This window comes from Oxyura jamaicensis, chromosome 4, assembly GCF_011077185.1.
Source record: "Oxyura jamaicensis isolate SHBP4307 breed ruddy duck chromosome 4, BPBGC_Ojam_1.0, whole genome shotgun sequence".
Taxonomy (NCBI): Eukaryota; Metazoa; Chordata; class Aves; order Anseriformes; family Anatidae; genus Oxyura; species Oxyura jamaicensis.
In genome coordinates this window covers 18,383,743-18,397,955 of record NC_048896.1, presented here as the reverse complement: position 1 = coordinate 18,397,955, position 14,213 = coordinate 18,383,743, and the positions used below count along the sequence as shown (strand labels likewise).

Here is a 14,213-nt window from a genome sequence, read left to right as displayed (position 1 = left end):
AACAAGACATGATGATTCTCTCTTGAAAGCTGAGTCAGTAGTTCTGTAGTGTTTCAAGCCGCTCACAAATGGGGCAGTTGACAGTTCTCCTTGTGTTGCTTTAGTATCGTTAGAGACACGTAAGCAATGAAGCATCTCTGCTTTTATCATCAGAAGGCCATGCTGTGAGACCCTTCCAACTGTTTGGAGTGTGAAAGTAAACTTTGGTGGTAGCTCAGAGTTGAGCTTTACCCCTGGAGTTACAGAAGTCTAGTGAAGTGTCTCCACTTTTCTCACTGTATGTAAGGCATACTTTTCAAATCCATGTGATGGAAGTTCTTTGCTATAAGATTGCTGCCGCCTGCTGAACTGCTTTACTTGAAAACCTCTGCAAGTGTTGTGGTGCTGCTGGTTTTTTTCTCCTTGGGGGTTCTATCAGGTGTATCCTATCTTTTCTGCTTCTCCTGTAACAGGAGTTGTAGCTGCTGTAACTGACAAATTAAATTGGGGAATTTCTGTTGGGTTGGGGGTGAACTTGGAAGCTAACTCAGCTTCTTCTACTTGCCTAATGTAAGTGGTATAAAAAAGACACCTCTGCTTTGACACGTGCTATGTAAATGCAGTGAGCACACCTAAAAGCAACAAGGGGTGTGACCTGAAACTAATAGCATAAACTAGTAAAAGAAAAATCTAGTTTAAAAACAACGCCACATAGGTGATATTAGGATGCACCCTGTCACTTCAACTTTAGAGAATCTGGATAAGATTATAAGGGATCTTTTAGAACAGAGGTCCATTGACCTGTCTGTGACTATGAAGGGAGCCTAAAACGTGTAACTTGAATGTGTTCTGCTTCTAGACAGTTATGGGTACCAAGGTGGGACTTGAGGCTTTCCAAACTCTCTTTCTGTAGCCTATTAAGTTAAAACAAGTACTCTTATCTTGAACTTGGATCAGCTTTCAATTTTCAGTACTTCAAAGAAGAATAGTTTTTTGTTGTTGTTCTTTTTTTTTTTTTTTTTAAGACTATGCTTAAAATAGCCTTTTGGAAAAGGCCTGGAGGGTTAATAAATAACACTAAACTTCAAACTGTATATCTCATCTTTCAGGAGCAGCGATTAAGAGAGATTTCTGTAGTATCAAATTCCACTTCCACATCAGCATCCCCAAGCACCTTATCAGGAAAAAGTGTGAATACCACTGTAGCTGTTGACCTCTTCGCAGTACCAGCACCCACAACAAATAGGTGAGAGGTAACTTCTTGTATTGTCTTGGCAGTTCACAGTCAGCTGCGAAGTGTTAACCCTAGTTACTTCTGAAGTAATTCTGAAGAATAACTTCTTGCTTTCCTGGTGGATTCACTGGATTCTTGTTATTACTTGATAAGAAATGCTACAAAACAAAAGTAATTGGGGGGGGGGGGGGGGAAGATGCGATTGGTGTGAATTTGTGTATGACACAAGGATATGATGCATGTTATGTATCTTCATTTTTCTGTCTGTTCATTTTCAGCATGCCCAACCTCTCTAGTGATCTCTTTGATCTTCAGCCTGCCTTCGTTCCAACTGTACAGAGTACTCCAGCTATATCAACTTCAGCAAGCAGTGCGTGGGGAGGTAAGCCGAGAAGGATGGGTTGGCTAAATGATGGGTGAATTCTTCCAATGCAGAAATGAAATACAAGTTTGTAGTTAATTGAATCTGCCTCTTAAACCTTGAATATTTTGTGCCCAAACACTTCTAATCTTGATAGAATATGAAGACGTCTGACAGAGCTGTCAAGAGAGCTTAGCAATAGCAACAATGTGTAGTATATGGAATGAGGGAGCTATTCAATAAAGGGGATGGATGGAAAAATGTAATTAAATCAAAGTTCAAAAACTTTGAAATGTAAATTAAGTAGGTTTACTTGAAAAGATGCTGAACTATTTTATTTCCATTAAGCTGTTACTTAATACACTCTTCATTAAAAAGATGTTGGTGACTTCAGGGTCCTTCTAACAAAGCTGTCATTCCCAGTTTCTTGGGCACAGCTTTCTGTATACCCTCACTTCTTCCAAAGAATTATCAGAAGACATGTCAAATGTCTTGAACACTGAAATAAGGCAATGGAAATCTTGGTATCTCATTAGGTGGAACTGATACTTTAAAAGTGTTATATTCCCAAAGCCAAAGGTGGAGTGACTGATTTTTTATTTTTGGTAGATAACTGTACCGTCCTTCTCTCCCTTCCACCCAGTGGCACTACTGAAATTATTTTCTCTAAGTTAAGAGAGCTGTTAATGCTTTTATCTGAAACTGAGAGTTCTTATCTTAAGTGGTCTGATTAGTGTGTGGTTTGTTTTTTATCTAGAAATTCTCACGTGCAGTCATTTCAGTCTGTCTTCTCTGTACTCTGTATTCTTTCCTTTACTTCTGCATCTGAAAGGTCCTTTCTCGTCTTCAAATGGTTGTGTTGGTTCTCCACCTCATCTGGACATCTTTGACATGAAGCCAGTTGAAGAAGCTGTAAAATCTACCGCCCCTTTCATCAATTCTACATTTTCCTCCAAACACACAGTGGAACTGTTTAGTGGTAAAAAAAAGAACAAAAAACCAACCATATTATTTCTTCGCAACTGAAGATAATAATACTAATAAACTGGGTTGTGCAGCCTTCTTGTGGTTTGGACCAATCTTTAATTTTTGTTAACAAGTGAAAATGATGCATTAATTCCAGGTGTAGTAAACAACATGTGGTTTCTTAAAGTTTTATTTCTGGAGTTGAAAAAAACTCATTATCTTGTTCAACTTGTCCAACCTAAACATTCAAAGACTTGCATATTTGCTGGAATTTCTGCTGATTTCTTTCAAAGTGCAACCTCCTTTATCTTGTGTAGTGGGAAACATAAGAGATTTTAACATCAAATTTGCTGGATAAAAAGCCTTTTTATTCTTAAATATTCTTAAATTTTAACAGAAGATCTAATTTGGGGGGTTCTTTCTTCCTTTTTCTCTCTGAAGCTGACGTTATTTTCTTCTCTCTTTCACAAAGATGACTTCAGTGGTCATAAATCTACGTATGCTTCTGTGTATCATCCTCTGCCTGTTGATGGTAACTTTCTTTTTTTTTTTTTAAAAAAAAAAAAGTTTTTACTGTAGCAAGTGCTATTATTTCTTGGGTGTATTTGATATACCCTAAATTTCTTTTTCAGGTTTTCCTCTTCATTCAGCTCCTCCAAGTACAACCCCTTCAACAATTAATGTGGACTTTGATGCTGTTTTTGGAGGAAAATCCACAGCACCAGAGTACAGGACTACAAGTGGTAAAAACCAGTTTATGACTAATTCATACCCTACAGGCAACGGTTGTTTAACAGTTTTGTATAATTGCTCTTGCAATGCAGAACTTAATAGCTTAATCCATTTGTAAGCTGACTGTAGGGCTGATGAGATAACAGGCAGTCAGTTGAATCGTAGTTATTTAAAATTAGCTGACTTATCTCCTGCTGTGTACTAACTGTTTCCTCTCTCTTTTGGGGGGATAATCTTTGAATGCGGCCCACTGGATATCTCTTAACGGGTAAGCTTATGGCAATCTGTTTTCAGTGCTTATGACTTCAGTGTTTTGTATTAATACATGATAATGAGCTCCTTCTAACTTCACTGAGAGGCATTGTACTTACAGAAATGCAAAACTACTGTGTGCATGCTTTGCTTTAAGAGTAACTTGAGTTATGATCTTTCTCTTGGTTGGCTCTATTTTTGTCCCAAAGTCCTTATAAACATAGAGCAAAGGAACATTCAAGATGCTTGCAGTATCGTGAAATTACTGCTAGTAGCTACTAGAACACTTTGAAATTAGCTTTAACAACTTTTGTTCTGGAATTTTAAGGGAGTTTCTGCTTAATTTAAAATTAACAGCAGTTACTGATCAAGTAAAACTGAAGACTACTAGAGTGGCAGATCAGTATTCTGTAAAAAATAAGTGGTTAAGCTCTACTTCTGCCGAAGCCTTAGACAATTCCAGCATGTTGAACCTCCATGTATGAATACTGAAGCTGCTTAGTGTTTGTAGATGTCTTTTTATTAAATTTAATGCAACTTCTCTTAAGAGTTGGTTTTATGTTCTTTGTTTAGCTTTTAACATTCTAGATGATGTATTGCAACCCACGGTACCACTACAAAGTCAAAGAGCTCCTTCAACCAACCAGCAAAGTGGAAAAATTTTGGCAAATGACCTTGATTCTTCTCTTGCTAATCTAGTGGGAAGTAAGTGTGAAGCTTTTCGATTTATTTTTCCACTTGTTACTGAAACCAACCAACCGAAAGCTTCCCTCTACTATAAAACAAACAAAAAAACCTTGGGGTTTATATATGTTTCTTTCCCACCCTCACAGATCTTGGCTTTGGAGGAACTCCATCCAAAAAGTAAGTGCATATGTGTATTTATAACATTCTGACATGACTGCTGCTAGTCAGTAGCACAGTTTACCAGCACTAACAGGGCACCAGTCTCCACTCTACAAAGTAATCTGCTACCAAGGACAGCATTCAAACAGTGAGTCTGTGGTCAGTCACCATAACAGTCAGCCTTTAAGTTCTGAAATAACCTAATTAGTCTTGCAATTGCTCTATATTTAAGTCTTCGAGGCACCATCAAAGATCTTGCAATTATATAAAACTCTAGTGAGCATTGCACTGTACAGTCCAGTAACGATAGTAAGATTACTTGCTTATCTCTGTGGCAATGAGCATAGTATAAAGTCTGGGGGTTCTTTGTAATGTTACAAGTAGCTACTGAAATCCTGAGTGGTTCTACTACCCATAGCTTTCAGGTGCCCACATGCTTTAAGGCATGTGTTCATTATGTTGTTGTTACTGTATCTGTTGGCTCTGCATGAAAATTAATACCACAGTTTCCTTTTAGATCAGATATGCAGTGGACCCAGCCTACTGAGAAAAAACTTACTGGTGGAACAAACTGGCAAGCAAAAACAAGCACATCAACCACGTGGAACCCTACTCCCCTACCCACTATGCCACACATGGTAATTTCTGTACCACTGAAATTGTACTTGATTCTATCAAATGTCTCTTCCCTGCATGATTTAATTTAAAAAGAATAGCAAAGGCTGTTTAGGTCAAGACTGGGAGGGGGTGGGGAAAGTTGCAGAATCACTTCTCAAACTAAGCAAGGCAGAGATTTTAGTGTATTCTATTTCCTTGCAGTATTGTCTTTTTTTTTTTTAAAAAAAAAAAAAAAACTTGATAGGGAAGCTTTTTACTTGAGACTTTTACTTGAGACCTTTAGAACTGCTTGAGTTTTTGCTATCCCAGAATGATCCCAAGACAAACAAAATAAGTGGTGTGTGTGTCTGAGACATTTCCACCCCACCCATGTGCATGCAAGAATGCTAAGAACCTATTATAAGGGGAGAAAAAAACAACGTTCATTTTGTTTTTTGCAATACTGTTTCAGTTATGTTATATGAAACAGTATTGCACCCTAGCAAGGCACCTCAGTTATTAGTTCAAGCAGCACTTTGGATTTCTAAATACGCTTAACAGCAACTTTATCTCATTTCTAACGCAATACAAAGCACTGAGTGGAAGCTTTATAGAGTTATTTCAGTGAAGGACTTTCACTTCTTGGAGGGCTGTTTTTAGGCAGATGAATTTTACTATGCTTTTAAGACTCTTTCCTGGTGTCTTCCATACAAATGTAGTTTTAATTTGTATGAGTATTTCTGAAATACTATAGCTGCCTTGGAGGGAAGTAGATTGTTCATCTCAGTGACATGTACAACTTCCGTATGTTATATGTGACTATGTTATATGTAACTGACATATTTGGTATGAGTTTTAGACTGCTGACTTCTGTTTTTCCCATGAGAATAGATTTGTCTGTAGTGCCTTCTTTCCTCAGCTTACGAGAGTCTGCTCACTCAAAATTCACACTGTTGAATAGACTGTGAAATCCAGTATTGAACTCGAATGAAACCTGACAGTTCAGGTGAAAGAATGTCAGTTGCGTAGTGCTTACGTGTGAGACTTCTGAGACCATAAAGACTTTGTTCTCTATTGATGCTCCAGAACGTTAAGTTAGAGTGCTGGTACATTTTTATTTCTAAAAGATAAATGACACCTTAGTGTCATTGGAACACTGGGGTTGGGTTGTGTGATTTTTAGTTCATATTTTCATGCCTAATGCTGTTTGGTCTTAGGCATTTGAATGCTCTGTGCCAGGTACTTGTTCACACAGTTGCTTGGAATTCCAGCAATGTAGGATGCAAACAACTAGCTCAGCTATGAACACCTTTAAAAATCAGCACCCAAACATTGGAAAGGTCCAAGTATGCTAGTTTGGTCTGTGGCATTCATGTATAGTCTGTATAATCTTTCATAGTGAAGTCCTTTAACTAGCACTTCATTTCTAATGTGATCAGTGCTAGTTAATAACATACGGCACTATGAGATGCATGTAACACTGTCTATGAACGTAACCTGATTAAAATATATGTATTATCAGCTTAAGATGTTCACTACTCTTTTTTTTTATATCGTGTTATGTTGCAGACATCAGAAACTAGTATGTGAGTAGTGTCTGGCTGCAATATACTCAGATCTGGCTAAATATAGTAAAAGTTCTATTTTTGCTGTAAGTCTTGTTAGTGATAGCCTCCTAAGCTGAGAGCCTATCCACTTTAACAGTCACTATCACTTACAGACTGTCCTTACACTTCCCTCCCTCCTCCCTTCTAATGATTTTAATTAGTGAGATGAGCAGAGGTAGTCAGTCATGTTATGAGACTTGAATCCATCCCTTGGTTAGAATTTCCAGTTTGAATACCTCCTTAAGTAATTGTCTGTCCTTACTCCTTTTGCTGTGCCAGAATGGAGTACATTATCCTGGATATGTAAGTCCATTTCTTGTAAATGTTGGTTATATTAACTATTAGAAAAATGTTTAGTGTATATTACTAGTATGCACGAGCTTACCTAAAATACATAACGATTTTCTTGATCGAAGGTACCTGCTCCTATTGCCTACCCAGTGACCACACCTCAAGTGCCTGTATATGGAATGGTAAGAATGGTGACAGTCTGACTTTCTTGAAAACCTAGTTGTCTGCTCTTGCCTGCTCATGGCAGGCAGTATTGTTGGAATTGTCCTGCAACTTGTGTGTTGTTTTGTAACATCAACAGCATGTGAAATCAGATGGATTTTTCACTGTGTGTTGGAAAAAATTAGTTTAAACTTCATACAGAAAGCTTTTTTAAAAAAACTGTGCTATATAAGTATGCACCTACCTGCTTATTTTCTATTACACTTACAATGCAATAAGAGAGCTTCTAGAATTTGAGTTTTATAGAACTGTTTTGTGGGCTGGTTGTTGTATGTTTTTGTTCTGTTTTTCTCTCAGGTACCTCCTCAGATTGGAGCTGCTCCTTTGATGGCACCCCAGTCAATGATATATACGCAGCCTGGTCTAAGGCCAACAAATCCTTTTGCACCTGTCTCTGGAACTCAGGTGAACTCTTCTCTTTAATGAAAGATCAGATTGAAACTTTAATCTTAGCAAAAGCAACTAAATACCTCATGAAGAGCTACTAATATAGTTCTGCATCTGAAAGGGAGAGGTTCTCAGTCAGCTTTTGCTGGTGAGGAAGCAAATTCAGATAGTAAGGGCATGCAAGTGCAGGAAGTAAGGAAGAAACTAAAAATTTGAAATTTAGTGGCTAGCTTTTCGCTGTGTCAGAATTAAGAAAATGAGAATGATGAAGGCACACAGACTTTCTATGGTATCAGCTAGATACTTCCTTTAGTCATGATGATTAGAACAATGATGAAAGCATTCTGAAGGATTGGGTGGTGGTGGGAAAAAAAGGAATGGAGAAGGGATCATTGAAGCTGAAGAAATTGTCATCCAAATACGTTGGTTTTAATGTTCTTTGGGACTTTTTGAGGTGCCAAAACCCAGCTTGCAAGTAACAAGGCATACAAATAGATTCATAATGAAACGATGCGCTAAAGAAGTGGCATTAACATGTAATCCCTGTTTCACAGATACAGTTCATGTAGAGCTGCCAAAGCCGCAAGATGTGAGAACAACCAAATACTGGTAAAAAAGAGAGACTGAATTTCATTCTTTTCATGACGTATTCCTGAACAGGGCAACCGTTTCTACCCTGTATAATTTAATATTATTTTGAATTGCAGTGCTTTAGAGATTCTTGTTCATAACAGTCACTGCTGTGTGAAATTGTGTGTTCACTGATTTCTAGATTGCTCAGCAGAAAACTGCATTCTTTGAGGTTGACTTGGAAGGCACAAGCTGGATTCTTATCTTCAGAGCTGAGAAGAGGCTTACATAATTGCTCTGCAACCATGTTCATCAGTGGATTGCATTAGGAAGCTAACTGAGAATGTCAGATCTATTTTCTCCATGAATTCTGTGGCTGTTGTAACCAAGACACAACTCAAATGAGGTTGAGCAATAAAACTTTCATATGCTCTATTAAATACTCTGATAGAGTAATGCTTGCGTTATAAGGCCAATGTTGTGCAAAATCAGACAGCTCTTTCCGATTAGAATAGTTTATAGTAATTTGAAAACTTTATAATGTGAGTTTTAAATGCTGTGAATCAACGAGATATATACATATTAAATATATATAAAAAGAGTAAATTAATAAATTGCTCCATTGGGTTGTCAGTGTTACGTTGCTAGTTGAAAGGGCCAGGCTCTGGTGTGGGCTGTTGTGGGGTAGGGGAACCAAGTGTGTTACAGAATAGCACGTGTAGCCTCCAACAGGTGACAGGAGGTACGCTTCCATTGAGCATCTTCTCCGCAGATGGTATCCTTGTAGCTCAAGGAAGACCAGGTTTTGTTACAGTGAACGTACGTGCTCCCAGTAGCAGCAAATGGGAGCAATTCAAAGATCTGTTTGCCAACTGCTAATGAGGTAAGAGATCCAATTTATTAAAAACAAACAAAAAACTTTAAACAGAAGTCAGTTAGCTCCAAAAAAAAAAAAAAGGCAAACCTCGCCATAATGCTGACACTTCAGAACTGGCAACGACATTGAAATTGTCCCACTCTAGAGAATTGCTTGTGCTGCTTTTCCGAAACAAAAACCTAGTTGCAAATCATATAAAATTAAGTATTTTTAGATGTGTAAATATGTGCAAACTTTTAAATACCTTTTTCTTTAATGCTGCAGTAATCTTTTTCTTCTGTAGTATTTTCAAGATAAAAATGCTATATTAAGAAACGTGGGCTTCTGAGAGGAAAATCTTGTAAATGAACTAATTTCTGAAGTGTGCTGTTGTTGATGGGTCAGATGTACACGCTTCTGGAATGTCCTGAGTATTAATAGTCTTTCCCCAAGGTTTAGGTGGGGTATGAGAACACCAAATCTTGTAGTTTTCAATGTCCGGTGAAAAGTGATAGTATAAGAGAAAAAAATAGCTAATAATAAGGATTAAACGGAATGGGGAGCAACCTTTCTTCCAGAGTTCTGTGGCAGAATACAGTGAAAACCCCTTCTGTAAGGTGAATTCTGTGAATGATAAATATTAAAGCTGGGTTTTCAAAAAATGAATAGTTTTCTATTTTTACCACAAATGGACCTCCAGAGTTAGCACATCTTTTATCTGTAGATAGTAGGCTCTGACTATAAATGCAGATAGTCCTGAACATCTTGTCAAACCGTCTTTCAGAGAATGTATGAAATGCAACATTTTCTACATAGTGGGAAAAAGCCTTTTCTTTGGACAGATCAAGCATTTAGAGTGCAAAAGTAATGTTTCTTAATGCTACAGAAGTATTTTTGTCAAGTGAAACAGTGTAAAAAAATGATAATAAACTTGGAATTTGTAGCCACCAGCTTCCTGGGAAATGTGACATTGCAGGAATTTACAGCAGACTCTGGATGCATATTGATCTAAAAGAATTTGGACTGGTATAGCATGATTCAGTGTTCAAGTTGGAATTACAAAAGGGCTTCAAGCTTTAATCCGCCTTCCTTGGGTTGAACAATTGTATAATTTTAAGCCAATGTTCTTCAGTGCCTGTAGTTACCCTCCACATGATGAGGGAACAGATGCCATTTAGAATGGGTCATTGTGTTGAGGAGGCCGTTTATTTAGGAAATTGTTAATTGCATTGATGTATTCAGCATCGGAAAGTCATGAATTCCAATTAAACCAGTAGTTCTGGTAATAAATATCGGGGCATTAATGACAGAGTGCTACAGCCAGGCAGTTTCTAGCACTGCAGCCTGCTAGATCTTTCTCATATTGAGTTGTGTAAGTAATGTTCAGTTACTTTAATAAAACAAATACCTGGCAAACAGTGTATATATTTGTTAGAAATCCTATTGCAGAGCACTCTGAATCTCTGGAAAGGACTTCACTCAGAAATTGATCCAGTACTAGCTATGGTTTGCACTACCTTAACTTCTGGTTTGCTGTGGATTTTTTTAATGGATCTCAGTGTGCTTTCTTGTAGCAAAGCTGTCTGCTAGCAGTTCGTTTAGTATTGGAAAAGGGGAAACAGCCATAAAGTACATCCTAAAAACTCTGCTAAGCTACCTTTTCAGTCTTGTTCAGAATTATTGGTACAATGACACAGTTACTTTGGATTTATTCTTAGGAAGAATAGGTTGCTTTACACACTTCTCTGCACAAAAGTGCACTGCGCTGCTTTTTTATCAACCTCTTCTTTGCACTGTGTTGTAAGTAACAACATAGTTTGTACATTAGAAGTAAAAACGAAGACTTAGGGTGCTGTCAAGGCTTTTTTGGCTCAGAACTTGTTCTCCAAAATCACTTGGAAGACAAAGGTTGCTCTTGAGGGTAACTGTAATGGCCTGCAAGAGTGCGACTAGTGGTTGTGACGCGAGAACTCTGAAGAGAGCTGTATATAAATGTGACTTTCCTTTTTGTTTTCTTCCAACTCCTTTGATCAGAATCCTGTTCTGAATGCTTCAGAAAGCAGTTAACTCAGCTGTCACTCCGTGTTTGTCTGAACAAGGAGGAAGACTTTTGAAGTATGCCGTGTGCTTTGCATTGTTGTGCTTTAGTGGGTCATGCGAGCCTGCCTGTTGGGACTTAGCGCTGCTGCGGGAAGGCTGTCTTTCGTGGGGTATACAGTAAGATAACTTTGGGGGTGTTTGGAAAGGGCGATTGTGTTAGGCCTATTGGGCTTGAAAAGTGTACCTCTTTTTAAATAACTGGGGTTTTATAATGTTCTTTAGATATAGTTTGACTTTGCCTCCAAGAAGTTACTGAATTCAACTTTTTTAATTTTGGACAAATTATGTACTAGAGAAATCTCAGTTCTGTGCACATAGTGGTGGAATACTTGTAGGTAAAAATTACAAATGAACTTTTTTTAATTAAAAAATAAAAAAAGAAAAAAAGAAACTTCAGACTACAAAATTGAATACAGGGTGTATCTACATCTGTGGTTTTTTTTTTTCTGTGGCAGGGAGGGTGGGGATACAATTAGAGTAGTAAGCACTGTGGATCGGTGCTTAATTTGTATATAAAAAGGAAAACTTCTGTTTTGGGTAGTTTGTATTGTAAGGACAACATCTAAAGGCACTGTATCAGTCATTTATTTCCATTTTAAAGATTATATTTTTGAGCAATGGAAGCTGTACATGTTATCATTTATACATTTACTGGTAGCTAGGAATATAGAAAAACTTGCTATTACTCTGAGGATGTATTTGATTTGTCATTGGTATTTACTGCATCAGTACCTTATGCAGGTGGTTTGTTTAAATAGATTGTAGTAACTTGTGCAGTTACAAGAACTGTAACATCAAATCTTTCAGTATATCTCCAACGTGTATCTTTGTGATCGAATTTAATCCTGTACCAAATGTTTGGCTGGAATTTTATCCTGGAGCAATGACAAAGTCGGTGCTGGAATAGATTCCCCACCCCCACCCCTTACATTATTTATTTAATAGGTGTTGTTTTCTATGTGATGTTTTTCCCCATAACAGGTTTGTGCCTTTATTGGGTATTTATTTTAAAAAGCTACTTTAATTTAGGCTTTTCAGGCTCTTTTTCAGATGTGTTCTTGTATTGGCTGTTCCTGTACATCAGTTCCTTCATTTTATCAGAATACACAATGTGTGGGGAAAATACTATCCACAAACTGGAAGGGAAAAAAAATGAGGGTTTATGTTCTATTGATTAATATTCTTTTTGTAAAAAGAAGCCTAAGCACAAGACCAGCTCTCTGGCTGTGTTGATATTTTAATCATGGAACTTCACACTTTGTTAATACACAAACCATTGTTTTTTTTAAGATTGTTGCTCATATCCAATCATTTGAAATGTTTTGAAAAATAAACTTTGGCACATGCAAGGCGTGTATGTATGAGACTGTTCTTTAAAGCGTTTGTGGTCGCAGATTTAAGGCTTTCTGTAGTACCAATGGCAGACGATTATCCCGTTACTTTTCTGCACTTAGATGTAATGTGATGCGATGTCTCTCACTCAAATCTTAACTACAGCAGTTTGCAAATTATGCCAGTTCTCCTTTGAGAAGCTGTGACTGACTTTGTGCAGGGTAATGGGACTTGATTTGGAGGGGGGAGTGCAGGAGGAGGCACGGGGCTGCTTGTGTCAAATGGTGAACCCAAGAGAGAACCTGTTCTCCACATCCAGGTATCACATCAGCTTTGGTCAGTGCAAAGTATCTGGTAGTCTCATAATTGTGTACCCTTGGTGCAGAGAGTAAGTGTTGTTTTCTTAGATTTGTGTGTTACCCTCAAATCATGCATGAGCTGTGTGAACAGTCTCCAGATAAAGAAGAGCATGAGAAAACGTTTAATTGCGCAGTGTTTGTGTGCAACTGCTTGTGAGCCTTCTGCTGATTTAAAGCCCTTCTGTATGGAGCATTGTGGGTGGATGTTCTGTGTTTGTTTTTGTGTTTTAGTTTTGTTTTAGCTTGCCCAAAGTTAGACTTCCTGCCTAGGCAGGATTTCAGTGAGCACTGAGGGCCTGGACATGCAAATGAGCCCTGTCTTCTGCAGAGGTTTCTGCTTTTAACTTAGAGGCCTTGAAGCCCAGGACTTCTAATAGCTGCATTTGTGATTTATGTAGTTGTAGAGATGTGCTTTGTTCTGAGCTTGCGCTGCGCAGCAGCTCGTTCTTGCTGTGTCACTGCCAGCTCAAGGCTTCCCCTTGCTGCTGAAGGACTTGGCCCCAGCACTCAGCTGTTAAGGGATGGGGCCAGCAGGCGTTTGCTGCACCGCAGGTTGTGTTCCAGGGCATGTGGCGGGAGCTGGCTTTGTGGAAACTGCAGTGCTTCTTCCCAGTAATGACTGCGCTAAACTGTACCCAGGTTTAACTTTGGTAGCAATGAGTACATGATGAAAGGGGGCGGTAGAAATGTAAGTGTATAATCACACAGCGGCCCTTTCCAAAGGAGTGGAAGTAAGGCTTACTGCTCTTCTGGTTCCTCGTGGTTCTGTCTAATACATGAACATTGAGCTCCTCTGCAGGAGCAGCTGGGAGATGCAGTTCAGGTAACCCATGTCCTTGTAGGAACAGCGGGGCCACTGTGCACACCCCCAGGCGTGGGGGCTGGGGCGGGCTCTGGGGGGCTACGTGGGGGAGTTGGGGGGGTGGGAGCTGGAGCTTGGCAGCGGCCTGCAGCTGCTGGTCTTCGCCTGCCCCAGGTGGAGGTTTGGGCTGGGGGAGCGGGCTCTGCTGGGCCAGCTGCTGGTGCGCAGCAAGGGCAGCAACTCTTCGTGTGCGGGTAACAGCGGCACCGCCTCCCTGGGGCGCTTTTCTTTGTTGCCGGTACTAGCAGCGTTGCTTTCCTCCCCGTTTAACAAATGAAAGGAAGACAAGTGCCATACGCAAGGGATCACCGTGCCGTACTCGCTTCCTCTCTCCGGCTTTTGTTCCCAAGCTGGGAGCGGTGCTGTAGCTACGCCCGGCTCCGTAAGGGCTCCAGAGCCAGGGGCCAGCCCGCAGGGAGCAGCGCCTACCCCATCGCTCCCCCTCCCGCGGGCCCCGTTTATGAATGGCGAGAGCGGCCCCGCCCCCTTCCGCAGCCCCACCAATGAGCGCCGCGCAGCCCCGCGCCCGCCCCGCCCCCCGCCCCCTCCCCTCCTCACCCCGGCGCCGCCGTGATGACGTCGCTCCCCCTCCCCTTCGGCGGCGGCGCGCGCGCGGCGGCGGTTCCAAGATGGCGGCGGCCGGCGGCGAGGCGGTGGCGG

At 39.8% G+C, this 14,213-nt stretch overlaps 1 protein-coding gene across 7 annotated transcripts in view; it reads left to right on the top strand.

Moving 5' to 3' along the window:
- The window catches only part of LOC118166064 (phosphatidylinositol-binding clathrin assembly protein-like), a 39,065-nt gene that overhangs the window by 17,483 nt on the left and 7,369 nt on the right, over positions 1 to 14,213 (top strand). For 2 of the 7 annotated variants that reach the window (XM_035324650.1, XM_035324649.1), the window contains exons 11-22: positions 1,089 to 1,225; positions 1,492 to 1,595; positions 2,407 to 2,553; positions 3,013 to 3,072; positions 3,173 to 3,283; positions 4,113 to 4,229; positions 4,358 to 4,388; positions 4,888 to 5,008; positions 6,854 to 6,877; positions 6,991 to 7,047; positions 7,385 to 7,492; positions 8,029 to 12,352. In XM_035324650.1, coding sequence (XP_035180541.1) covers positions 1,089 to 1,225; positions 1,492 to 1,595; positions 2,407 to 2,553; positions 3,013 to 3,072; positions 3,173 to 3,283; positions 4,113 to 4,229; positions 4,358 to 4,388; positions 4,888 to 5,008; positions 6,854 to 6,877; positions 6,991 to 7,047; positions 7,385 to 7,492; positions 8,029 to 8,043 — 1,032 coding nt within the window. In that variant the 3' untranslated portion in view covers positions 8,044 to 12,352. Of the gene's footprint in view, positions 1 to 1,088; positions 1,226 to 1,491; positions 1,596 to 2,406; positions 2,554 to 3,012; positions 3,073 to 3,172; positions 3,284 to 4,112; positions 4,230 to 4,357; positions 4,389 to 4,887; positions 5,009 to 6,853; positions 6,878 to 6,990; positions 7,048 to 7,384; positions 7,493 to 8,028; positions 12,358 to 14,213 lie in introns of those variants that run through there. The other 5 variants (XM_035324647.1, XM_035324646.1, XM_035324653.1 and 2 more) reach the window with 5 other exon arrangements.